The sequence below is a fragment of the Xenopus laevis genome, chromosome 6S (assembly GCF_017654675.1).
Source record: "Xenopus laevis strain J_2021 chromosome 6S, Xenopus_laevis_v10.1, whole genome shotgun sequence".
Classification (NCBI taxonomy): domain Eukaryota; kingdom Metazoa; phylum Chordata; class Amphibia; order Anura; family Pipidae; genus Xenopus; species Xenopus laevis.
In genome coordinates, this window is record NC_054382.1 from 79,051,467 (window position 1) to 79,079,133 (window position 27,667).

Genomic DNA, 27,667 nt, shown 5'->3' on the forward strand with positions numbered 1-27,667 from the left:
CACTTCCCAATGTGATGGATCCAGTCTCATTACAAACTGTAAACTCTTTAACCCCTAATATACAAATTGTAGATGGAGGGGAGCTGCAGAATTGGCTTGGGCGCCCAGTACAGATGAAATATAAAATATTAGCTTGGGGTTCAGTGCAGGCCCAACCTGCTGATCCAATAAAATAAATGTCAATAAATTGCATGTGCAGGAGTATAAATCTGGGGCAGCAGTATTTCCTAATCCATTAGTGACAGATGTTTCCTTATTTTTTCTTATGTTCCATGCAGATCTTTCCCTGGGCTCCATTCAGCTTCAGACAGGACCATAGGAAGGATGCAAAGTGTCACATCAGATTATGTATCAGACAAACCATACAGTAGGGGGTGCATCACTTTGGGCACTTTTCTTGTTTAATAAAGGGAGAATTATAATGACGTTTTACAATGAAAATCACACACACAAGCAGCAATGTCTGCAATCACAGCCCTGCAGTCTCTCAAGCAAAGACAGGCTTCAGTTCTCTATGAAGTCAGCCTTAACTGCTGATTGGTTCCTATTTTTAAATCTGTGGGTGGGGGGGGGCAGCCACCAATGAGTTTTTTTTTTAACATGTGGGGGGAGCCTGACCACCAATGATTTTTTTAGAACTTGTAGGGAGGGCTGGCCTCCTAAAAACTGGCACTGCTATCAGTTGTTGATCATACAGAATGCCTAGTGTTGGAACTGTTCGGGAGCCTCCAGATGTTACAGAGGAATCCATCTAATGAACACACAGGAGCTAGAGAATTTATTTTGATTAACTTCTATTTAATTATGAATAAACATTAATTTGGTAAAACAAAATATGTAATTATAGCGATTGAAGCAAGACATTGTCTTATTTTCAGTTTATCTGGCATTTTAAATGGACATGCCATCAGCAAGTATGCATAAAGGTAAAATATAACCAGTTGTTTACATAGTTACATAGTTAAATTGGGTTAAAAAAGACAAAGTCCATAAAGGTTCAACCCCTCCAAATGAAAACCCAGCATCCATACACACATACCCCTCCTTACTTACATAAATTATATATACCCATATCTATACTAACTATAGATGTTGTACATTCATGATACATTATATACATAAATGTTTTCTTCGTGAGGCGTCTTTGGAAACCGAAGTGATCTGAGCGTCATCCCACCGGCGATTTCATTCTAGTCGGCAGGAAGGCAATTTGGGGAGATTAATGGACCCAAAGAAGAGGACAATTGTCGCCGGGTGACTAATCTCCCCTAATCTGACCGCGTGTCTCTGCCCTCAGAAGTTTCTTTAAAGAAAACATTTCTACAAGCCTATTTTAGTGCATTAGGATTTGTTACATTAAAGTGTCAGTATACCCCTTGTTTAAAGTGAGTCCAATGAATAGGGCTTTTGCTGAACATACTTTGTGCCTATCATTTTAATCACAAACAAAAAATCTATGTTTTTTGTTATTTCTTGAGCTAAACAGGGCAACAGGGAAACTGAAGGTGATATGTTTTGGATTGGTTGTTTGCCTTGCAAGGACAAACATGTGGAGCTTCAGTCTCCCTTTTTGTCCTGTTTAGCTCAAGAAATGACAAAATCCATAGATATGTTATTAAAACAATATGCAAAAATTATGTTCAGCCAATTTTTTATTTTTATTTATTGCACTCATGCTGAGCATTTCATCAGCAAAATTATGAAATGTATCTATAAGAATAAGGAATCATGTGACAGAATTTAAGCCAACAGTACCTATAATAGGAGAAAGAACACTGTTCTCCTCTGCTCCGGAATTCAAGAAAACATCAAGCGCTTCTTGGTCTGACATGTCCATCAGGTCCATCTGCTCCAACATGTCTACATTGACTTCCATTGACGACATACTTCCAATTGGCTCTGTAATTAGAAACACAAGCCACGAATAACTATTAACTCAGGATCCAGAAGCCAATCTATATTGCGCAAATACAGTTCCTTTTTTCTTCAACCTAGGTTTTACCTTTGTCCCTCATGTAGAGTTTTGGAACTTTAAAAGTGGAATAAAATTCCTATAAAAATATACATTGAATCAGCAGGTCTGGACTGAGATTCAAGATAGTCCTAGGGATTTTAAGTACACAGAGGCCCAAGCAACTAGTGATGTACGAGTTGGGATTTCCCCGACCCACATCCGCTCGCCACCCGTCCTCCCTCCACCCAAGCCCGACTTCCAGGTTCCTTTTATAGACCCGCCCCACCGATTATGTCACAAAAGGGGCAGGTTGAGCAGGTACAGCGTCTATAACAGAAGAACCCGGGAGTCAAAAGCTGGCACTGCAACGAGAGTAGCAGAAGAGCTCAACCCACACCGGCCCGCCACCCGTGAGGAGGAGTGCGAGGTTGGCCCGAACCCGCAGCTATCGGCCAGGTCCGCACATCACTACAAGCAACTCCCACAGGCCCAATAAATAGTGACTTTCTATGGCATCTTACAGCAGCCCCTCTGGCATTTCCTAGAATCAACAGATTCTCCCTGCAAGTTGGTCTGGCTCTCCATTCTACTACACTGATCTGCCCAAGGAATGTATGTATGTCCTCTTTAAAGTCTGACAAATTCCCGTAAGAAGAAGAATAAGCTGATCCCCACAGCACTGCCCCATGCAGCTCTCTATGTATGCTATCATAACAACAATTTAAATTAATTGAGAAGCAATACTATGGCAAATTGGGAAAAGAAATGAGGTAATGTAGCCTTGGAGTAGCACACCTATATCTGTACTCTAATCAGGCTTTCTACTAATATTCCGAACTATGTGGCATATAAAGGCAGGGACGTATTTGAGGTCTGTGCCTAGGGTGGCAGGTTTAGGGGGGCAGCCCTCAAGTGCCTAAAAGTTAAAATACAGCCTGGTATGAAGGACAATGTTGCATACGGTTGTCATGCAACTATGGCAGCTAACCTAGACTAATATTCAAACAGATAAACATGCTAGAATGACCCACTGCCAAATCATGTCTCAAATAAGTTAGGTTGAGGTCACAAACAAGGTTAGGTTTTTTTCTTCACAGCTCATAATGCAGCTTTACAGAAAGCATCCTGGGGATGTTGATCAGTGATCATACAACAACTACTTTATTTCTTCTTTGTGAAAAACAGATTCTAATCTCAGTCACAAGGGACGAGAAGGTTTCTTTGAAGCCTGGAGGAATTCAGTTCACATGTCTCTCATGAAATCTTTCACATGCAAACAGAAAATATGTTTTTAAATGAATTTCAGTTATTTTCACATCTCCAATGAAAACGACATTTTGGCCACTAACATTAGTGCTTCTTTCATGAAAATATTCCTTTAAAACATCGGTCCCCAACCTTTTTTGCCCCAGGGACCGGTGTAGAGCCTTAATTCTTTTCAAGGATCGGGGTGCGGCATGCCAAATTCGGTCTGTTTGTGTCAAATTCGGGTGTGCCTGGTTAAATTCGGACTTGGTGGCCCAGTTCAAGTATGTCCGCGGCCCACTAGTGGTTGGGGACCCCTGCTTTAATACATTCCCTTATTTCTCATATTATAAACGGATAGCAGTGTTTTCTGACTTCTTACCTTTTCTATGAGAGGAGTTTTGTACAATAATTTATATACTTGGATCCTGTACTGCCACTGAAAGCAATCATGCCCTGCACGGCTGCTCTGAAATAATATTATTTAAGAATCTATTGTATAAAGCTCCATGAGGAGTGTGTGCGCCTCTGTGTTCTCTCACTCTCTACTGCCAATGTATATAGGATGGCATATTTGATATATTGGTAAAAAGAAACTACTACAATTTTCGGTTGAGATTGCCCATTTTAATTAAAGGAGAATTGTGACAAAGGTGCAACCTGCTTTTATGCATGAACCAACTACCATTTCTTACAACACACTAACCTCTAGAGCTGTGGATTCAACACTGTCGGGCTGGCCACCTTGGTGAAAACTTGGAGCAGAGGCATTTAGGGCGAGATTGAGAGAATGGCCATTTGTCGTCTTTGAGGAGAATACAGATATTCTTGGAACTATGAGCAAATAATTGATGTACCAATATATCCCTATATCTATTCTCATTTCATAAGGCAAGTGGGACCCTAACCAAAGGATTGAACTTCAAGCAGGGCTTGAACTGAAAGTCTGTCAGCAAATTGCAAATCATTATTATTACAAGGAACAATCAACCCTTCAAAAGATCTCACCTCACATCACACCTAGGTATTTCAATAGCTGAAAAATATCAAAAATGGATTCCTACCTGATTAATATATTCAGCCTAACTATAATTGTTTGCCTTGGACAAGGTGGATCTCAGTGGTAAAGATCAGTTCACCAACATTTTATTTGTTCTATACATAAGCAGTTAACGACATTGCAATATGCAGTAAATACATTATAATAAAATGCTTCTAATTAACATTAAGATGATGACTGTTACTTAAAGCATGGGTGCCCAGAAAGAATTCCTACACGCTTACATAGCACTGATGTACGGGTACACCTAGAGCAGTGGTCCCCAACTTAAATTTTATTAGGTTTTAGCATTTAAGTTTCCAAGAATAACAATATTTCTCAAGATACATTTGAAAAAAAGTCATGGTTATTGTTTTACAAAGTTCTCTGTTAGCAAAAAAAAAAAAAAAATAAGCAGGTGCTTATTCTTGAATCCCTGATCTAAAGGTTTAAGTTGCATTAAAAGCAGATGTACTGCTAAACTGAGCCTCCTGTAAGCTGCCACACAGCCAAATCAAAGCCCATATTTGACTCCCCCAGGAACTTTTTGCATGCTTGCCCCCAACTTTTATTACATTTGAATGTGGCTCATGGGTAAAAAAGGTTGGGGTTGGGAGTCTAAAAATGTTATCCCTGGTAATTCAGTGGAAGCACTGAACTCTAACACTGTTCTAACAATCAAAACAAGCTCTGAGTTGAATGTAACACTATGCTCTTCTGTTGGTGATTTCTTGAATCAGTAAAAATCATTTTCCACATTATTACAAATTGGTAGTAACAGAAAATGATTTGTAATTTACAGTCGCTCTCAGTAACTACTGCCACATATGACAGTTCTAAATCTACCCATTGGTCACAATATACTTGTAGATCCAGCATGAAAGAAACATCTGCTCAGTATATTTACAGGACTTGCCTCTTCTTTCTGATATCTGCAGATAGCCACTCGAAAGATACTGCTCCATATCTTGTTGGAAAGCTTCTTCAAAGAACCTCTGTCTCTCTTTCAGCTTCATCTGCTGGGAATGCTCCACATCCAGCACCCTCTGAGTATGCTCTGCATCCAGCTCAGCTACAACACAAAACCAAAAGCAATCTATGAACACAAATATTACGAGAATATACAATACAAAATTCATGTCTAAGGTTTAAGCTCAGCATGAGCTCCTTAAATTCAGCTTGAGGAAAAAAGTTTTTTCACTACAGTCAGTCCCCGTGTTACGTACGAGATAGGGTCTGTAGGTTTGTTCTTAAGTTAAATTTGTATGCAAGTTGAAACATATACATTTACTTATTAAATGCAACAAGACAGATGTTTGTCTTAACATTTTATTTTTACCTTTCTGTGCTCTGCAGTAGACAACTCACACCAGAGGGGATTGGGGCAGGTGGTTTATTAAAGCTAAATGCTAATAAAGGCCAAGCAAACCACAGTGTTACTGTAATAGTCTCTGTATGCAAGTATGAGTTGTATGTAGGTAGGGTGTATGTAACTCGAGGACTCCCTGTATTTTATACACTTGTCTGCAGACAGGAGAAGGGTTATTTAGTCCTGCATTGGTTCTCAGATATTTCCCCTCTGTGTAACAAGTTTCTTACAAGCAATTTACATGGAAGGAGTTCATTATATAGACCTCATATTAACTCCTTGCACCAGATGGGAGAGTGAAATTAAAGGATTCCCTCTCCAGATTCCATGGGGGAGGAAGGGTATAATATAAAAATAAACCTGTCTCCACTTGCCCATATAAGCACCCTGGTGTTGCTCTCTTACAAGATTGGGTCCCCAGATGTTGTTTAGCTGCAACTCCCAACATGCACTTAATACTGATTACACGTTGGGGAGATCTCGCTCACTGGTTAGTACTTTTGCATACTGAAGGTTAAAAAAGGAGAATTTAGGGGGCACATTTACTATTGGTCGAATATCGAGGGTTAATTAACCCTCGATATTCGGCCGTCGAAGTAAAATCCTTCGACTTCGAATATTGAAGTCAAAGGATTTACTGCAATTTGTTCGAACGATCGTAGGAAAAACCGTTCGATCGAACGATTAAATCCTTCGAATCGAACGATTCAAAGGATTTTAATCCATTGATCGAAAGATTTTCCTTCAATCAGAAATTGCCTAGAAAGCCTATGGGGACCTTCCCCATAGGCTAACATTGATGCTCGGTAGGTTTTAGATGGCGAAGTAGGTGGTCGAAGTGTTTTTTAAAGAGACAGTACTTCGACTATCGAATGGTCGAATAGTCGAACGATTTTTAGTTCAATTTTTAGTCGAAGGTCGAAGTAGCCCATTTGATGGTCGAAGTAGCCAAAAAAACCATTAGAAATTCAAAGTTTTTTTCCTTCTAATCCTTCACTCGAGCAAGTAAATGTGCCCCTAGGTGTATTAAGTGTATATTTTATTTTCACAGAATACAGTGCAATGAAAATTTCCCTGCCAATTTTTAACTCATAACCACCTGCTGCAGGTCCCCTTACCCTTTCATGTCCAATAACTAAGAGCATGAACACTGAAAAGCTACCTGGCCCTAGCTTTCTATGCACATGCCCAATGATAATAGGCACAAACCTTGGCAGTAAATGTGAAAGGGCCCAGCATAAAGGCACCAACTCCACTGTACTGCACTATATTTGCCCAACAGGCACAGAGGAAGGGGTAGATTCTGGGAACCTGATTGATGCAGTTGGTAATAGGGCAGGGAGCCTGTACATTGTAGCTATTGGTTAAAAAGCCATTAAATGGAGTTTTGTTACTCTTAGTTTATGTGTTTTTTGCAGTTTATTGAATTTATACATACAGGTATGAGACCTGGGGTTTTCTGGATAAGGGGTCTTTCTATACTTTGGATCTCCATACCTTAAGTCTACTAAAAGAATTTTAGAAAAATAAGAAAAAATTATTTAAACATTGATTAAACCCCGTAGGATTGTTTTGCTTGCAATTAGGATTAATTATATCTTAGTTGGGATCAAGTACAAGTTACCATGTTATTATTACAGAGAAAAAGGAAACAATTAAAAAACAAAAATCTAATTATTGGATTAAAATGAAGTCTATGGGAGATGTCCTTCTCCTAATTCGGAGCTTTCTGGATAACTGGTTTCCAGATAATGGATCCCATACCTGTACGTACCAGCATTCACTTGTTCACAGATAAGTTTTGTTTTACCTGATGTGAGTTCAATTCTGGTGAGCATACAATTAATTAGCGTTTGATTACGCCATCCTACCACGATAATAAGTAAAAGAGGGGTCATATCTTGTAAAATGGAGATGAGAATTGTCAATGAAATACAGTATTGTCATTCTTATTATTGAGAATCCACATGGCCCTGGTCCTCTCAGATCCCTGTCTATAGCAAATACCATCCTTTTGGAGAATGCTGTGGAACATGCGGCTAGTTTTTGAAGAAAATCCACCATTTAACTGTAAAAAAAAAAAAAAAAGGTGTACCATACTAAAGTATTTGTATTATTTCTGCACAAAGCCTCTTGTAAGAGCAGATGTACTGCTACAGAGTGGTGCGTGTGAAGTTTAAGGTCATTCTTATTAAGTTCCTATCTTCTATTATCAGCAACATGAAAGAGCCGAGCTGCTTCATCTTCACCCACATAAAAACCAACCCACGCTGAAATAGCATAGCAACTTGGAGAGCCCCCCACTCCAGCATAGAGTAGCTGATTTATGGACTTCATGTAGCTGTGAATCAGCATTACTTTTATCGCTACCCCAGCAGCAATGGGGGGGGGGGGGTTTTAAAAGACAAGCAAGTTAACTAAAAGCAGCTAGACTGCTTGGACTGGCAGAAACACTGTCCTTCTCCGCAACCATACCATTAGGGATATATGCCTAGAGCAGGAGAGCTGCAATATAACTAAATGCTGCATTTAATGTTTCCACAGTAGGCCAATTCTTACAAGCTTCTTTCATTGGTGCAGACATTCAATGACATTTTCAATGTACAGTTTCCAGTGCTCAGTAGTAAATAGGGTTGCCACCTGTCCTGTTTTGACCCAGACAATCCAGTTTTAGGAAGGGCTGTTTGGGTCAAAGCTGCCTGCCCAGTTTTGTAAATTAGAAAAACTAGGCAGGATTGCATGAGATTGATACATAGGAAAAGTAGTGATGAACTTTAGTCAGACACAGTGGGTTGCTGCAAAATAAGTGCTTTTATTGAACACTACATGTTTCGAGAATAGCTCTTTATCAAGTCACTTGCTGTGCTGGTGTGTTATTAGGATATTAGACTGTGCTGGTCTGTTATTAGGATACACCACATCTTTATGAGAAATGCCATAATCCAGGTACTACCAAATGGTTCCCAATCTTCCTACAACTGTATTGGTGAAAAAGGCAACCTGGTGCACCAGGTATTGCAGACAAAAAACCAGAATCTGGAGCAAACACTGTGCACATAACAGCTGAATATGTGATTTGAACAATTTTAGTTCCAAAAATACGATAAACACTTTCATACAAACAATATTTGAGAATGCAAAACATGAAGGTGCTATAGGATGAAAGCACTCACAATAGACTTATAAATAAAAGGGTTTTCTATAACAAATGGCTGCTGAACACTCTGCAACAGTCTGCTAGCATGCAGCTAAATATTCCTTATCTGGAACTTGAAGGGAATTCTGAGTCTTTTTCAGTGTACCTGGAGAAAAATAATGTGTTGCCAAAATCTCGGATGCTTCTTAATACAGGTATAGGATCTCTTATCCGGAAACCCGATATCCAGAACACTCCGAATTACGGAATGGCTGTCTCCCATAGACTCTAAATTTTTAAAAAGGATTTCCTTTTTCTCTGTAATAATAAAACAGTAGCTTGTGCTTGATCCCAACAAAGATATAATTAATCCTTATTGGAAGCAAAACCAGACTATTGGGTTTATTTAATGTTTAAATGAGTTTCTAGTAGTCTTAAGGCATGAAGACCCAAATTATGGAAAGATCAGTTATCTGGAAAACCCCAGGTCCTGAGCATTTTGGATAACAGGTTCCATACCTGTATATGCAGCAGTGTATGAAAATAAAGTGCTGCTAAAATTATAAATACAAAGCTTGTTACTGTATTCCAGCAACAGAAGTAATTCATTTGTTCACCTTGTTTTTCCTGAACATATTATGTAAATTCTCCTTTTGAAACCAATTTATAAAAATAATGGTATGTCTACCATAGATGATCTAAATGATTCTACCCTTTCTCATGCTTTTATTGATCAACCATGGAAGCTTTAGTGTTCCCTAATGAACCCCGAGACTCGTGGCCTGAGAGAATTCATTAGCCATTCTGAAGGCTGTTTAGATTTCCTCAGCCTAGAAATGCAAAACAGTGGTACAATAGGTGAAATGCTTTATTAGTAACACTATGCTAAGTTGCTTGATTTAGAACCTAATATCTGCAGCTTTCTGTCTTCACTGGCAAAAACCGTGTATGCCATACAAATCAGATGGATAAATGTCCAATATGTGATTGCATATGCCCCATACTGCAATACCAGCCTATGGATTCCTTTTACATACCCCATCCAAAATTACCAAAATGAGTATCTCTTTGTATAACTAGTTAATTAGTGGTCACTACTGAATATCTTTTATTTTATTTTATTTATATATACAGTGGTGTGAAAAACTATTTGCCCCCTTCCTGATTTCTTATTCTTTTGCATGTTTGTCACACTTAAATGTTTCTGCTCATCAAAAACTGTTAACTATTAGTCAAAGATAACATAATTGAACACAAAATGCAGTTTTTAAATGAAGGTTTACGTTATTAAGGGAGAAAAAAAACTCCAAATCTACATGGGCCTGTGTGAAAAAGTGATTGCCCCCCTTGTTAAAAAATAACTTAACTGTGGTTTATCACACCTGAGTTCAATTTCAAAGGTTATAAAGCCATTTCTAAAGCTTTGGGACTCCAGCGAACCACAGTGAGAGCCATTATCCACAAATGGCAAAAACATGGAACAGTGGTGAACCTTCCCAGGAGTGGCCGGCCGACCAAAATTACCCCAAGAGCGCAGAGACAACTCATCCGAGAGGCCACAAAAGACCCCAGGACAACATCTAAAGAACTGCAGGCCTCACTTGCCTCAATTAAGGTCAGTGTTCACGATTCCACCATAAGAAAGAGACTGGGCAAAAACGGCCTGCATGGCAGATTTCCAAGGCGCAAACCACTTTTAAGCAAAAAGAACATTAAGGCTCGTCTCAATTTTGCTAAAAAACATCTCAATGATTGCCAAGACTTTTGGGAAAATACCTTGTGGACCGACGAGACAAAAGTTGAACTTTTTGGAAGGTGCGCGTCCCGTTACATCTGGCGTAAAAGTAACACAGCATTTCAGAAAAAGAACATCATACCAACAGTAAAATATGGTGGTGGTAGTGTGATGGTCTGGGGTTGTTTTGCTGCTTCAGGACCTGGAAGACTTGCTGTGATAGATGGAACCATGAATTCTACTGTCTACCAAAAAATCCTGAAGGAGAATGTCCGGCCATTTGTTCGTCATCTCAAGCTGAAGCGATCTTGGGTGCTGCAGCAGGACAATGACCCAAAACACATCAGCAAATCCACCTCTGAATGGCTGAAGAAAAACAAAATGAAGACTTTGGAGTGGCCTAGTCAAAGTCCTGACCTGAATCCTATTGAGATGTTGTGGCATGACCTTAATGCTAGAAAACCCTCAAATAAAGCTGAATTACAACAATTCTGCAAAGATGAGTGGGCCAAAATTCCTCCAGAGCGCTGTAAAAGACTCGTTGCAAGTTATCGCAAATGCTTGATTGCAGTTATTGCTGCTAAGGGTGGCCCAACCAGTTATTAGGTTCAGGGGGCAATTACTTTTTCACACAGGTTTGGATTTCTTTTCTCCCTAAATAATAAAAACCCTCATTTAAAAACTGCATTTTGTGTTTACTTGTGTTATCTTTGACTAATAGTTAAATGTGTTTGATGATCAGAAACATTTTGTGTGACAAACATGCAAAAGAATAAGAAATCAGGAAGGGGGCAAATAGTTTTTCACACCACTGTATATCACACAGTGGAAAATGATTTAAGGGCAAGTCCACACAGGGCGTTTTGGGGAGATTTGGTCGCCTGGTGACTAATCGCCTCGTTTTTGCGGCGACCAATCTCCCCAAACCCCTTCCCTGAATTGCACCAGCTAAAATGAAATAAACGCCGGCGCTAATCACATGCGGCACTTCGTTTTGCAAAGTCACCTGAAGTTGTCTCACGAGGAAACTTCGGGCAACTTCGGAAAACGAATCACCGCATGTGATTAGCGCCGGCGGTTTTTAATTTTAGCCGGCGCAGATTCAGGGAAGACCACCTGTGTTGCCTGACCCTTAAGGGAAAGGCAGCAGTCTATCTTATATCAACTTTTAGGGTACACAATGGAGTTATCAAAGGGCACAGAATTACACAGGGTATAGTATTTATCTTAATAAAATGTTGTTTCTGCTGTACAAACCAGATTGCTAGTCCTTTAAAGAGGTTGAGCTCCTTTAGATTATTTTATAGTATGATGTAGAGTGATATTCTGAGACAATTTGCAGTTGTTTGTTTTTATTAGTTGTTTTTGTTTTGTTATTAATCTTTTTATGGAGTAGTTTTTCAATATGCAATTTCAGAAATCTGGTTGCTAGGGTCCAAAATACCCTAGCAACCTAACACTGAATAAGAGATTGGAATAGAAGAGGGTTTGAATAGAAAGATGAGAAATAGAAAGTAGCAATGACAATACCTTTTTAGTCTTACAGAGCATTTATTTTATAGATGGGGCCAGTGACTCCCATTTGAAAACTGAAGAGTGTTCAAAGAAAACGGGAAATGAAAAAAAAAAAAAAATTCAAATCGATTAAAAAGTAAAAATGAAGGCCAATTGAAATGTTGCTTAGAATTACGCATTCTATAACATACTAAGGGGCAAATTTACTTAAGGTCGAATATCAAGGGTTAATTAACCCTCGATATTCGACTGCCGAATTGAAATCCTTCGGCTTCGAATATCGAAGTCGAAGGATTTACCGCAATTCGTTCGATCGAATGAAAAATCCTTTTTTTAATCCATCAATCGAACGATTTTTCTTCGACCAAAAAAAGATAAAGCCTATGGGGACCTTCCCCATAGGCTAACATTGACTTAGGTAGGTTTTAAGTGGCGAACTAGGGGGGGTCAAAGTTTTTTGTTTTTTTTTTATTTTTTTTAAAGAGACAGTACTTCGACTATCGAATGGTCGAATAGTCAAACGATTTTTAGTTAGAATCGTTCGATTCAAAGTTGAAGGTCGAAGTAGCCCATTCAATGGTCGAAGTAGCCAAAAAAACCAAAGTTTTTTATCCTCTATTCCTTCACTTGAGCTAAGTAAATGGGCCCCTAAAAGTTAACCTAAAGGTGAACCACACATTTAACCTCTGGCACATTGCTACTATGCTATGCCAGATGCAGTAAAAAACTGCCAACACCTTAATACATAAATAATGCAATGATTGTAAATGGGATAAGTGTTCAGAAAAGCGCTCTAAGCTATTTTGCATTTGTAGGGTTTAGATCCTCTTCAACTTGAATTTAGTGATCAAAAGCATCTCTCATATATATATATATATATAAATCTTATTTTAGTACTGTGAATAAAACAGCCCATTCTTCACATCAATAATTCAATACATGTAACCAAGCGTAAAGTGCAGTCAAATATATTGTATTTTCATTGTCATAGATACAGTATATCCTTTTTTCTGGACTGCAATTAGTAATCCCATTGGCAGTATTGCCTGGAATGTTGTTTTAGCTACTGAATAGGTTACCTTGAGCAAACAAGGCCACTTGCTGTCAGCAGTGAGAAAATACATGGCAACTAATTAATTGGGACAAGTTTATTTAGGAACTGCTCCGATTACCAGTTTGGAGTCAGGAAGGGCTACTTGTAGAAGCTAGGAAGAAATTATTTAAGCAAAAGCTTAAATATTGATGGACGTTCCCACTCAACTATTATTTTACTATAAATATAAATTCAGCTTTAAGCTGAATGAATCCCTATATTTCCTTCTATAAACAACATCAAAATCTGGGGCAATGACCAGAGAGCAAATAAGAAGATATTTTAGTATGTTAGCATTTCTCAAGTGAGGGTTATTTCTCAGTTTACATGCTGTCCTTTCGAAGGACTTGTATTCTCGCAAATCTCATGCAGGAAATTCACATTCAGCTACTCCAAAGTATTGAAATCATTGTTAGATCACTAACCTATCACCAGGATTAGACTGGTGAGTAGTCAGTATCATACAAACAGCAGACTTAACAGAGTAAGGCATTGTCAGTTCCAATATCAGGGGGAAGAGCAGCTTCCTTCTCACCAGAGGAAAAGTGGTGCTTGTGTTTGAGGCACTATCTATATCTCAGTGCAGGAAGCAAGCAAAATAGGAGGAGAATTGATGGCAGTTGTATTAACCAGTTGTGTAATATGGTGACTTTGTAATCATCTCCCAAATCGCTGAAAACTATAATATTTTAAAGAACATAAAGCAACATGCATGATGCGCAGTCTATAGGTGCCTCTAAAAGTCAACTGCGTGGTCACAAATAACAAATTAGATGGCTTCTAATGAGGAAGGCATGTTGTTTCAGATTTGCATTCTCAAAAATTAACATGGAGAGTTGTTGCGCGATATTTACTCACATGTCACTTCCTCCAACTACAAACTTATTTTATGTCCAGGGACATGATAATATTTATTTAAATAAAAAAAAGATGTAAAGAGTTGAACAAATAATTAATTAAAATGGTAAAAAAAAAATTAAACTGGATTAGCCAATACATGTTTCTTCTCTTCAGAGGGAATTGCTGATAAATAAAACATTGCTCAGATATTATACAATATCCAGCAGATCTAAGGTTGCATACATGAAGTCCTTGTTGCTGAATGCAGCTTGGTTTTCATACGACTGATGGATAAGGATAACACACTTTTCATTGTGCATATATACAGTTACTTCTGCCTGGAGACTGCAGCTGGAGGTTAATCCAGACCACATCTCTAAATTGTTATGTGTGTGTTTATCCAGATGAGTGATCTTATGAATATGATCATATCTTCATCATAAAAGATATGTAAAATGTTATACACGGACACCTTCATGTTATATTTGCCCCATATAAATGCCATGTCAGAGCATGCTGTTAATTCCTCTACTTCCTTTTTTGCCCTTTTCCTCCTAGTTTCCCTTGCAGTACTCCGGAACATCTATAAATACCAAACTTTTCTGTAAAACAAAAGGCCAAAGGTACACTCTTTGTATTAATAAAGGTACAAAAAGCACAGATCAAAGGCTGTTAGAAAAAAAGATGAAGCACTGCAATAATGTCGGAATGATGAATGAGCTGAACAACTTCCCCCCATGATTATATATGATGCGAAGCTCCAGCTGAATTAAAACTCCCAACCAGATTCGACTGAATGAAGGGTGACAAGTCGGACAAAATAACTAAAATATAATTCAAATAGACATGCTAGCAGAAATTGTTAATAGATCTACCTATTCAGCTAAGGGACTACAGTGGAAGCAGACCCTGTGGTTGAAGGGTGACTCAGGATTATAGAGGACCTAGTAATTCCCTAAATAATGAACAATTTCAATATAACTTGGGAGAATAGGTCAAGTTACCAATGTTTTGGGGGCCTAAAAGAAATTTGCTGTGGTGCCACAGGCAAAAATCTAATTCTGCCAGGGACATGTGCCAATGTGTTTGGGGAGGACAACAAACTCAGGCCAATGCGTTCCATGTCCATATTTATTTTTAATCATGGTCAGAAATCAGTGGAGCATGCCAATAGAAAAGCAATATACTAATGATTCTGGAAGTACAGATAATATGAGCCTGCATATCAGTAGCTTTCTATAGGGGTGATGCTACAAGCCCAATGATGAAAAGACATTTTAGCTAAAAGGCAACACTCTTTGCCAGGATTTGCGACGAGGCCACAAAGGGCTAGTCCTAGGGCTGCAGAATATTAGGGGAGCCACATCGCCCAGCTGATTCGCGGGAAGCACAGCTCCCCAGTGCTTCGGTGCAGGCGCGCATGCGTGTTAGCACCAGATGGGGGTAAGCTGACGCCCACCCTCAAATTCCTGCGCTGCTCCTTGCTTCAAGTTAGGAGGTTATTATAAACTATCGGAGGTAGTTAGGAGGTCTGCATGCAAGTTGAACCAGTAGTAAAACAACATACCTCCCAACTGTCCTGTTTTTAGAGGGACAGTCCCTCTTTTTACAGCTCAACCTGCAGTCCCTCCTTTGTACTAGAAAGTCCTGTTTTTCTCTGCACTGAACAACCAGGAAAAAAAAAAAAAAAGTTTCTAACTTAATTGGCATTTGGCAGAGAGCCCACAACAGCTACAGCAGGAGATAAGATACCTTTGTAACAACTTTGAGATAAGGAAATAAGTAATTGTAACAAGATAAGATAACAGGTCCCTTGGGAAAAGGGCAATTCACCTTATTTAGCAAAACTGTAACAACTGAAAAAAACAACAAAAATATGTTCAAACTTTCATAACCTGCCAAATTTTGTAAAATGAACATGGTAATTAGGGGGTGTGACCACAAAACAGGCGTGGTCAACAAAAAAATTGTTGCAACTCTTTTGTCCCTCTTTATATTTCCATAATGTTGGGAGGTATGATTAACAAACAAAAGGAAAATAGTTATGGCAGTTCCTCATTTCCATTACACATGTGCAAAGTTGGAATTTAAAAAGGGCAAGTGCTCATTTTATCAGGTACAGACTTTTGTGGGTAAGTTAAGAAAATGATGGCTTTTTTTCCACTTACTTTTAGGTTTTAAAATAGAAATAGTTTCATTTTCTTGTATGATCGGAAGCCTGGTTGCTAAAATTTAGTGATACACCAAATTCATTTGAGTTTGGATTCAACAAAATCCCAACACTTTTTGCTCAGCAGAACAGCACTTAAACTTTTAAAGCAGTGAACCCCAACCAGTGGCTTGTGCTAACCAACCAACCCCTTGGATGTTGCTCCCAGTGGCCCCAAAGCAGGTGCTTATATTTGATTTCAGGCGCGGAGGCAAGTTTTGGTTGCATAAAAACCAAAAGAAAAAAACACCCAGAAAGATTTTTCATGCTTGCATTGTTCCCCAACTCTTTTTACATTTGAATGTAGCTCAAGGTTAAAAAAAAGATTGGGGGACCCCCCTTTTAAAGTCATGTAACTCAAGTTCTGGACAAGTTTGTTATTCACAAAACTGAATGTGCAAATTTAGATACTGAACTACCCCCCCCCCACCACCATTTGTTAGGGGTCTACCCAATTTAAACCCCTTTCACCTGGTTTCTAGCAATAACAGGTCTGTCTCTCGCAGTTAGTAACTTGCACTCAAAATCTAACTTTACCTGCTCCAGAATCATCACTCAAAATCTTCTAGTATCATCTGAAGCAGTGGAGCAAGGAGCAGGCAGGAGGGCAGGGCAGAGGCTGAGCAGGGGTTGGGTATTGGTGGGACCAGGGCACAGCCAAGATTCCACAAATCACTTTGGTTTCAAGTTGGGATCTCTGCAAATTCAGGTTAGGTGCATCCCTACTAATACCTTATACACAAATTGATAACATGCCAGCAATAAATATACCAGATTTAGAAAGCAATTGCTTTGGCTAACCGAGTTGCTCCAGGGGAAATTAAACAAATGCTTTTTTAATATTTTAAGAAACTGAAAAAAGTCATGATTTGTGTTGTAGTATTTGAAAATGAAATTATGCAGTTTATCTCTGAAGTGGTGATGTCCCATCTTCTCCTCACACAACTGCTCTAAAGCACTAGGACGTTTTTGAATGAAAGCACTTTTATTTTTTCAGCAAATTCTTTTCCTTTTACAAAACTGCATTTTAAATGGAAATCTGATAGATATTCATACCATTTTTTCTGACCTTATTTGTTTTCTTTAGAAAGAGTGCAATATAGGGGTTATTCCTTTTAATTACCAAAATATTTAAGGGAGTGACCTAGGAGCATTGATGGCCTGAGGTGAATTAGAAAAGCTTTTCAAGGGGAAAATAAAATTGATGGTAAATACTAATACTGGACATGAAACACTGTCAAAGTAATTCTCCAGCCCCTTGTCAACAGGAAATTGATTCTGCTTGCAGGTTATCCATTTAGATAACTATTATTGGACTCTTCTTTAAATAGTAACAGTAGGAGGCAAAGATTTCTCTTGCGGAGATTATGTCTGAGAGGATCTTCAAATAAGGAAGACAACTGAGCAGTATAATTATTTAGACCTTTCATTATTGGAGACATTGGGACAAATACAGCTGCTTGACTCTGATTAGGCTAGGGCTTTCTTAATGAGAGCTGCCATCTTGAATCGCCAGATTCAGGGTAATCTTTACAGAATGCATTCGCCAACCATACGAACGCCAGATTGATTACAGCTGGAGATTACATTATTGCTTCCCTTCTGACTTTTCATTAATGAAAAAAAAAAACAAGAGAAAGGATTTGGAAATGTTAGTAGTAATAAATCATAGAGTTGCAGACACGCTGCAGAAATAAGAAAATTCCCTGACAAGCAAACACCACTACGCACTCAGTAAATATTCGCTAGAGGCCTTTGATTTGAGTCATTCAATTAAAGAGATGCAACTATTACACAGAGATCTATCTGGGTGCTCTTTCAGGATTTAAGTTCCTTTGAAAAGTTATCCCAGAGGCAATGTTCATTCGCTTTCAGTACTTTAATGCAGGCCTTAGGAAAAATAATAACGTCTTCTAAATAAAACATGAACTTGGCCAAAATAATTGCATAGTAAGTGAATGAGACACTGTAAAATAAAAGCAGAGCTGTGGAGTCAGAGTCAGAAGCAATTTTGGGTATCTGAAGTCAGAGTTGCCAAAAATGTGCTGAGTCCGACTCCTAATAACTTTAAATACAAGCACTGAAAATAATCAAATCAGATTTAAAAGCTTTTATAAAGGAGGATATGGCAGAAGCAATTCTGTTTTAAAGAACAATACTTTGGTTTATTTTGGATTGCATTTAACAACTATTGTGCAGCTATAGGTCAGGTTCAATTTATATATAAGGTGTTTTGGATTTTCCAATTATTTTTGGTTTACATAGTTAAACTTTGATTTTGGTTTAGAATTACCAAAGGATGTGGTTTATATTTTTGAGATTTGGCAGTGATAAAATGCCTTGTTTGTTGTGCACTTAACAACGATCAATCAACATGGACAATACAGAGTTGGAGGTACCATAAACAGAGTCAAAGCAAATGTAGCGACTCCACAGCCCTGATGGAAGTCATATACAACCAATACAATTACAAGCTTTTTCACAATGAATTACAGTAGAATCCCAATTTTACATTTCCCAGGGGACGGCATCAAAACAGCTCAAATTCTGTGGTAATGTACAACCCTAGGGAAAAAGATGCCACTTGTCAAAAAGTGTCAATTCCAGGGTTTTACTGCAATAATATTAAAGGATTGTTTTTAAATATGTGACTCAAGTCTAATACTACAATTCACGGCAATGGAGAGCTCAACCCAATCCAGAGAATAACATTTATTGAAAGTGCAGATTGCTTTCCCAGAAGACCCTTCCCCTGCATTAGGGTCAGTAGAACAATTGCAAAAAAAATCCAGATGCACACCTTTTTGTTAGAGTTGTATCAAAAGTGGTTTATTAAGCCCAAATACATAAAAAAGGGCAACGTTTGGCCCTTTATCAAGCCCTTTACTACAATTCAGTGACAACAACTGCTACTCAAAGCAAGGGAAGAAGAAAGCACTTGCTGGATTTCTTTTCATCACCAAACTGAAACTTTTGTTGGGGGATCTAAGAGAATACTGGGCCATGGTGCATTTGTATAAGTTCATTTGCATTATCTGTAACCTAAAGGCAAACTTCAGGTAATTTCTTCTACATTGGTCTGGCAGATAATGGGCATGAAACTACTAGTAATGCCAAGTGGCGATACCTTATGTGTTCCTAAAGAGAACAATACATTGTACATCACTACCAGGAAAAATGAGCTCAGTAAACACACGAGTTTCCCTGGAACAAAACACAAAGGGCCTTGCTGCCCGACATAAAAAGCTTTGGGCACATGCCCTTTATATGATGCCAAAAATAGACTTGCCTGAAAGCATGCATCACACACAATCAAAAAAGATGATCAATGACTGCCAAAGTGGCCATTGGTATTTGTTCAATGGGAATTACTCATTTTAGTAGAGATTTGATGTTCTCCAACTAAAACAAGCCAACAATTTAATTTTCTGAATAAATCAAGGTTATTATTGTAATCTGTGTGCATAACGATCCAATTCAAGCAATTCAGTAGCATTTACAGAATTCTCTTCCCACAGTGTTTTTCCCAAGAAGTCTGATATCGTAACAGATGCTCCAAACAAAAACCTTAAATGGAGACATGAAGAGACATTTATTTCTTTCTCTTGTACTGCTTTGGCAGATTGAGACCGAAGAAATCATGGGCTGCTAATTGTAATGTGGGTGGCAGTGAATGACATATGATCACAGTAGATAAGCGGTGACAACAGAACATGATGCATGTGAAAAGAATGCTTTTCGATATTTAACATTCAACCAGAATAACAGAGTGAAAAGTACCGTTCATAGAGAATAATATTTAGACTTAGAGAATGATAGGAGAAAATGTATGTACAAAACAGGAAAATGCACAAATCGATAGTAAAGAGAAAATGTATTTCATACAAAAAGAGTTATTGCAGTTACAATGTACTTTGTACATTGTAGCATGAGAGCATGTTAAAGCAGAGGTATAAAAATAAATGATAATTAATCTTGTGCCGTAATGTACAAAATAAGGCTGCGCGGTTGTGACCTGTCATGTCTGGAATAGTGCAAAATTAGACACAGTTGTTGCATGAACTGACACCATTTATTAAATGAACTTGTGTCACCGGGACTGGGTTAAGGCCTTGGTAGGCCCTGGGCACAGATTCATTTGGTGGGCCCCCTTATACTGCCATGCACAGCGTGGCAATATTTTTTGTCCATGCCCACTTTGTGGCCACATCCCTAAATACCACACCCATATAACCAAAGCATGAGCCCAGACATGGCAGTATATTTACTACAGAAAATGGATAATGATCATATTAAACCCAGATGTGCCAATATAATCCCTAAGTAAAATACATAACAGGGCATATTAACCCTAACACAGTAGTATAATTGCTACAGAAAATGCATAATCAGGACATTGGTCCAAGTTGTGGTAATATAATCACTGTAGAAATGACCTATGAACACACCATCAACTCCACATGTGCCAGTAAGATGAGCAAATGCGAATTTGGCATACATTTTCTATTGACATAGGGAAACCCTGAGGGTAATGGTAGATCCAGGGTTCCAAAAGGGTTTCAAAAACTGCACTTTGCAGACTGCACCTGAACTCAGAAAAGGCAGATTACAGTTTGTGTACCTGTATCGGACAGGAGAGAGTCTGAACAGAATGACAAGGCAATGAAATGAAAGTCAATAAAAATCTTGCCTTCGCTTTTTTTGGTCGCCAAAACCAGACAATATTTTAGGTTTCACTTTGGTCAGAAACAGAAAATAAAGTCATGTAACTTAAAAAGTTGGGTTCAGAATAACAGCAGTGTGTTTAAAATAAAAGTGAATAAAGCTCAATATCCTTATAATAGCTTTTTATGCAAATGCATTGGGAACATCGTTCATTCTATTCCAAATCAAAACATAAAGAAAAATGTGTTATTCCTTCACAGAAAGTGAAAAAAGGGACTATTAGATTGTTCTAAAAAAAAAAAATAGCATTGTCTACATACTTCTTTACAAACATTCACTGTATAAACTGAAAAATGTTTAAAGATTTAGCTTTCCTTTGAATCACTGAACTGATATTTAGTTGTATAACTAATGTTTCTGAGAATTGGTGCACATCTGTGTTGCATGGAGTCCACTAACTTCTGGCACCTGTTTCATTCCACAATTCTTCTGCATTTCTTGGTTTTGCCTCAGAAACAGCATTTTTGATGTCACCCCACAAGCTTTCTATTGGATTAAGGCCAGGGGATTGGGCTGCCCACTCCATAACGTCAATCTTGTTGGTCTGGAACCAAGATGTTGCTAGTTTTTCGGTGTGTTTGGGGTCTTATTTTGTTGAAATTCCCATTTCAGGGACATTTCCTCTTCTGCATAAGGCAACATGATCTCAAAGTATTTTGATGTATTGAAACTGATCCATGATCACCGGTATGTGATAAATAGGCCCAACACCATAGTATGAGAAACATCCCCATATCATGATGCTTGTACCACCATGCTTCACTGTCTTCACAGCGTACTGTGACTTGAATTCAGTGTTTGGGGGTCGTCTGACAAACTGTCTGCGGTCCATGGATTAAAAAAGAACAATCTTGCTTTCATCAGTCCACAAAATGTTGCGCCATTTCTCTTTAGGCCAGTCAGTATGTTCTTTGGCAAATTGTTACTTCTTCAGCACGTCTTTTTTTTTTTTGAAAAATGGGACTTTGCGGGAGCTTCTTGCCAATAGCTTGGCTTCACATAGGCGTCTAATTGTAACAGTACTTACAGGTAACTTTAGACCTTCTTTGACCTTCTTGGAGCTGATCATTGGCTGAGCCAATTATGGCTATTCTTCTATCCATTTGAATGGTAGTTTTCTTCCATGTTTTTCAGGTATTGGTTGCTATTTTAAAGCATTTGAGATCATTTTAGCTGAGGAGCCTATCGTTTTTTGCCCTTTTTTTATAGGTTTCCGCTCTCCAAACAAAGTTTTAATCAAAGTACACTGTTTTTTGAACAATGTCTGGAACAACCCATTTTACTCAGTTTTAAGAGAGAAATGCACTATAACCAGCATTTACTGCCTTCCTTCCCTAAATGTAGGCCATAATTGACACCTGTTTTTTCTCAGAATGAATGATCTCACTAATTGAACTCCCCTTTGCTATAATTTGGAACAAGCTGTTATTTTGAACAAGCTTCAATTCAGTTACATAGAATCAGCAGCATGCATGTCATGACTGTTGGGTCTGTTGGTTTTCTATCGATCTACTACACCTCCAAGTAAATTATTTGCATGTAGAAATATAATTATCAAAAACAGTGATTGATCAGGTTAGTAATGTCAAACTGCTATTATTCTGAACACAACTTTATATACAGCTTTCATTTGTCCAATCCAATGACATACATCTCTTTAGCACAATCATTTAACAATGGCAAGAGAAAAATAAGGAATATTCTCTGGTTTATTCTGCTGCTGCATTTGTTCTAGCAGTTTATTCATGCATTATCTTATCAACCCATGATACAGAATAAAAAACAGTAGTGAATGTCAAGGGCAGCTCCCTCCAGCTTTCTAGCAGAGCATTAGATATTAAACAAAGCCAGAGCAGAAAAGAATATATTGGCTTTATGTTTGTTCTGGGGGGAAATACGTAATTAGAAAATGAAATATTGTAAGCTTTTTCAAATATAGAACATCTTGAATAAAGAACAAAATAGATGGTTGAATGGGTTATATAATGTTCCTCAGCAAATAATGCCAAACCACTCTGTCTCTTGTTGAAATGGTAATGCAGGCATTTATTCACTTGGATTGTTTTTCTTTTAAATTATATTAAAAATAAAATATTTGTGTGTGTATGTTTTTTTAGCAATTGGACACAGGATTAAGGCTTTTTGCTCACAGCCTTTTTAAGTCACCCAAGCATGCAGAGGAAGATATCCAAAACTGCCCTCAATGCCAGTCATCTGTTCAAGCACTTTTAGGTGATTTTCACATGAAAATATGAACTGCCTGACAAGTGCCTGAGTGCACATTGCCACAGACATTTTTGGGAGATTTGCCTGTGCTCAGGCTAAAAACACAGCTGGCAAAAAAATGAAAATAGCATGTGTGCCATTCCTGTAAAAAGTACAAATCTCAATGTCAAACAGCTATTTTATATATATATATATATATATATATATATATATATATATATATATATATATGTGTGTAAAAAAACCAAATTCTTTTTTTTGGGAAGTTGCCCAGTAACTGCTATTTATGCCAGTGGAAACATGATGGATCTCGTCCATCAATATATTTCCGGTCTCTCTGAATTCTGGAAATTATATGGGCTGTTAGATATAGGGGGTTATTTATAAAAGTCAGATTTTTTCTGGTCGTAGTTTTAAAGGGAAATAACACAATTTTTTCATAGAAAAAAAAAAAAACCTTGAGACTTGAGATTTATTAAAACCTGAGGCTTATAAAAATCCAAATAAAAAAAGTACTCCATTTCAAACCTGCTGAGTTTATGTAGACCGTGTCGGACTGGGCTCATGGGCCCCGCTGGCCCAGCCATGTTCGCCTGATCGGGTGCCCCCCTTTAAAAACTTGTGTTGTTGTGCCTCCGCAAAGGCACTTGTGCCGAACCAGTGTTCACACAGAGGGAAGTCGGGTGCACAAGATGGAGGCACGCAGAGGGAAGCCCGGAGGACTGCTTGGAGGGGCCTTCTTGTGGCAGTCCCGGTGGGCCCCCATTACTCCAGTCCAACCCTGCATGTAGAAGTCAATGGTAGATGTCCCGTTTACAATAAGATATCGTGATCTGCCCTATGTTTCGTACAATAATCCGAAAAATGAACTGCTGGCTCAACTACCGTTGTCACTAGACTTTGCACCCGTGGGTGTGTTGGATTATTTGATTTGTATTAAATATATCCGACATTCATGGAGTGTTCAATTTTTTTTAAAAGAAGGTGCTGAATAGCGATGCATGGACCAGCCACCATTTTTATAGATGTTATCCCAAAAAATGTTCTGATTGCTGCTTTCAACATTATTGTTGCTTCTATCATCAGTGAACAATCCAAATATGATTCGTAAGCATGCCTAAATTGCTCAAGTTCTTTGCGCTTTGGATCATTATATCCTGGCCTTGTTTCAAAAGATAAAGGAGTACATGCATCAGAATGTTCATACTACAGTATGTAGGGCTGCGGGGGCTGGAGTCCGTGTGTCCTCACCTGCTCTGCTATTCTGCTCTGATAATGCTCTGGTCAATCACTGGTGTCTGATTATGAAAGCCAGTGTCCTTCCAGTCAGTAAAAGACTTTAAAAGACACACTTGGTACTGCATGTGTCGGTGTCACATCTGTGAAGGTGCATGAATGGGCTACCGTATGCATAGCTAGGGTTGCCACCTTTTCTGGAAAAAAATACCGGCCTTCCTATATATTTATCTTTTTTCCCTATTAATAGCATTGGGATCATTTTTATCGGCCAGGTAGCAACTAGGGTTCCGCTGTATCAGTCTAGTCACTTACTGACAGGCTACTTTGGGGTCTGCCAAGAATGAAATTAGCAGAACTCTTGGGGGGTGCTCACACAAGTGACATTGAGCTTTAATTGGGCCATGTACCTTAAACGTGAGCCCAGGGAGATAAGATTGAAGGCAACAAACAAATTATATAAAAGACCCAGGCCATCTTGAGGCTATTTTTGTGAAAATTAAGCCAAACACAATCTAATTGAAGCTCTATTTGCCCCCTTCCTGATTTCTTATTCTTTTGCATGTTTGTCACACAAAATGTTTCTGATCATCAAACACATTTAACTATTAGTCAAAGATAACACAAGTAAACACAAAATGCAGTTTTTAAATGAGGGTTTTTATTATTTAGGGAGAAAAGAAATCCAAACCTGTGTGAAAAAGTAATTGCTCCCTGAACCTAATAACTGGTTGGGCCACCCTTAGCAGCAATAACTGCAATCAAGCGTTTGCGATAACTTGCAACGAGTCTTTTACAGCGCTCTGGAGGAATTTTGGCCCACTCATCTTTGCAGAATTGTTGTAATTCAGCTTTATTTGAGGGTTTTCTAGCATGAACCGCCTTTTTAAGGTCATGCCACAACATCTCAATAGGATTCAGGTCAGGACTTTGACTAGGCCACTCCAAAGTCTTCATTTTGTTTTTCTTCAGCCATTCAGAGGTTGATTTGCTGGTGTGTTTTGGGTCATTGTCCTGCTGCAGCACCCAAGATCGCTTCAGCTTGAGTTGACGAACAGATGGCCGGACATTCTCCTTCAGGATTTTTTGGTAGACAGTAGAATTCATGGTTCCATCTATCACAGCAAGTCTTCCAGGTCCTGAAGCAGCAAAACAACCCCAGACCATCACACTACCACCACCATATTTTACTGTTGGTATGATGTTCTTTTTCTGAAATGCTGTGTTACGCCAGATGTAACGGGACGCGCACCTTCCAAAAAGTTCAACTTTTGTCTCGTCGGTCCACAAGGTATTTTTTCCAAAAGTCTTGGCAATCATTGAGATGTTTTTTAGCAAAATTGAGATGAGCCTTAATGTTCTTTTTGCTTAAAAGTGGTTTGCGCCTTGGAAATCTGCCATGCAGGCCGTTTTTGCCCAGTCTCTTTCTTATGGTGGAGTCGTGAACACTGACCTTAATTGAGGCAAGTGAGGCCTGCAGTTCTTTAGATGTTGTCCTGGGGTCTTTTGTGGCCTCTCGGATGAGTTGTCTCTGCGCTCTTGGGGTAATTTTGGTCGGCCGGCCACTCCTGGGAAGGTTCACCACTGTTCCATGTTTTTGCCATTTGTGGATAATGGCTCTCACTTTGGTTCGCTGGAGTCCCAAAGCTTTAGAAATGGCTTTATAACCTTTGAAATTGAACTCAGGTGTGATAAACCACAATTAAGTTATTTTTTAACAAGGGGGGCAATCACTTTTTCACACAGGCCCATGTAGATTTGGAGTTTTTTTTCTCCCTTAATAACGTAAACCTTCATTTAAAAACTGCATTTTGTGTTCAATTATGTTATCTTTGACTAATAGTTAACGGTTTTTCATGAGCAGAAACATTTAAGTGTGACAAACATGCAAAAGAATAAGAAATCAGGAAGGGGGCAAATAGTTTTTCACACCACTGTATATATATATCCTACAATGCTTTGATGTATATTATAATGGGATCAGGGGCGTAACTACAGAGAAAGCAGACCCTGCGGCTGCAGGGGGGCCCAGGAGGTACAGGGGCCCCATGAGGCTCTCATTGATGAGCAATTTGAACATATATTGGTAAAACAGGACAAACACTGGATATGTTGGGGGCCCTAAAATTAATTTGCTGTGGGGCCCAGTAACATCTAGTTACGCCACTGAATGGGATCAACATCACTAAAAGTAGACCTTGCATTAGTAAATTATGAGCACTCCTGAGTTAGAGGTTAGACTCTGTGAGACCCACATTTGTTCTGGCCTAAGAGACAAAACCATTGTACCACAGGGCTGTCTGTCTGTTGAGTGTGCAAAATACTGACACTCAGGAAGGAAGTAGAAGAAAAAACATTTGTGACAGCTCTGTTCACAGGAAATACCAGACAAATCTCTTCAAGTAGCTCAGGTGATTGTCCCATAGCACAAAAGACCCATTCACAGCTACTGGAGTTGCAGCATGTGAGAGCTTTACAAAGAGTGTGTTGGCTTCTTCCTAATGAATGGACAATTGGTCCCATTAATGTATAAGGGTTTTGCCATGCTAAAATAAAGACCAATTCAATAATTCAACAATAATGGCTCATAAGATGGGAAGAACACATACAGTAAAAACAAGATTCATTTCTAATCCCATAATGGAAAAAAAGTAAACAAAATATGATCAATTGATTAATAATTTTTAGGAATGCACCATTTTAATAGCATGTCACTTTTGATCACTGGAAAACTAAAGGTGACAACTTTATTCCGTCTTGTGAATATATTGCTTATTTGCACATGAAAATAGTGTTCAGAGTTGATTTGGGAGTCAGACAAATCTTTTAAGGGGATTTTTTTCACCAAATCAGGTACCAACATCATCATCTATAACACAGACTCAGATAACATGACTGGTCTTTTTTTTTTTTTAACAGGCAGTTGTTAATATGCTACACAAAGGGAAAAGGCCCAGTCTTATGGCTCTTAATATGCTTTCATGCTAAGGGCAGATCATTTATTTTAAATGGTACTACTTATTTTCAGATGTTGCTTATACAATACAAATTGAAAACAAATACAAGTTCTATTATCAGAGGACACAAAGAAATATAGTAGTTGGAATAGTGCTAAACTCCGCAGGGTTACAGTGCAAAACATAATTCTGCTAAAAAAAACATTGAATAATAGGCAAGCTATTTCAGTTTCTTGTCCAAAGGCAAGCTTTCTCTAGCAGACGGTAATTGTTTTGACTTCAAAAATCAAAGTGTTGCGGATAAAACATTTACTTGCCTGCAGCTACATTGCATTCCCTTGATATTAATTAGGAACCAAATACACACTTTATGCACACGGCAGCTGGA

At 38.5% G+C, this 27,667-nt stretch overlaps 1 protein-coding gene across 2 annotated transcripts in view; it reads right to left on the reverse strand.

Moving 5' to 3' along the window:
- dtnbp1.S (dystrobrevin binding protein 1 S homeolog) overlaps positions 1-27,667 on the reverse strand; it is a 76,838-nt gene that overhangs the window by 2,000 nt on the left and 47,171 nt on the right. For both annotated transcript variants that reach the window (XM_041567208.1, NM_001094322.2), the window contains 2 exon segments: positions 5,155-5,310; positions 1,756-1,899 (listed from right to left, as the gene is read on the reverse strand). In XM_041567208.1, the coding sequence (XP_041423142.1) occupies positions 1,756-1,899; positions 5,155-5,310 (300 nt within the window).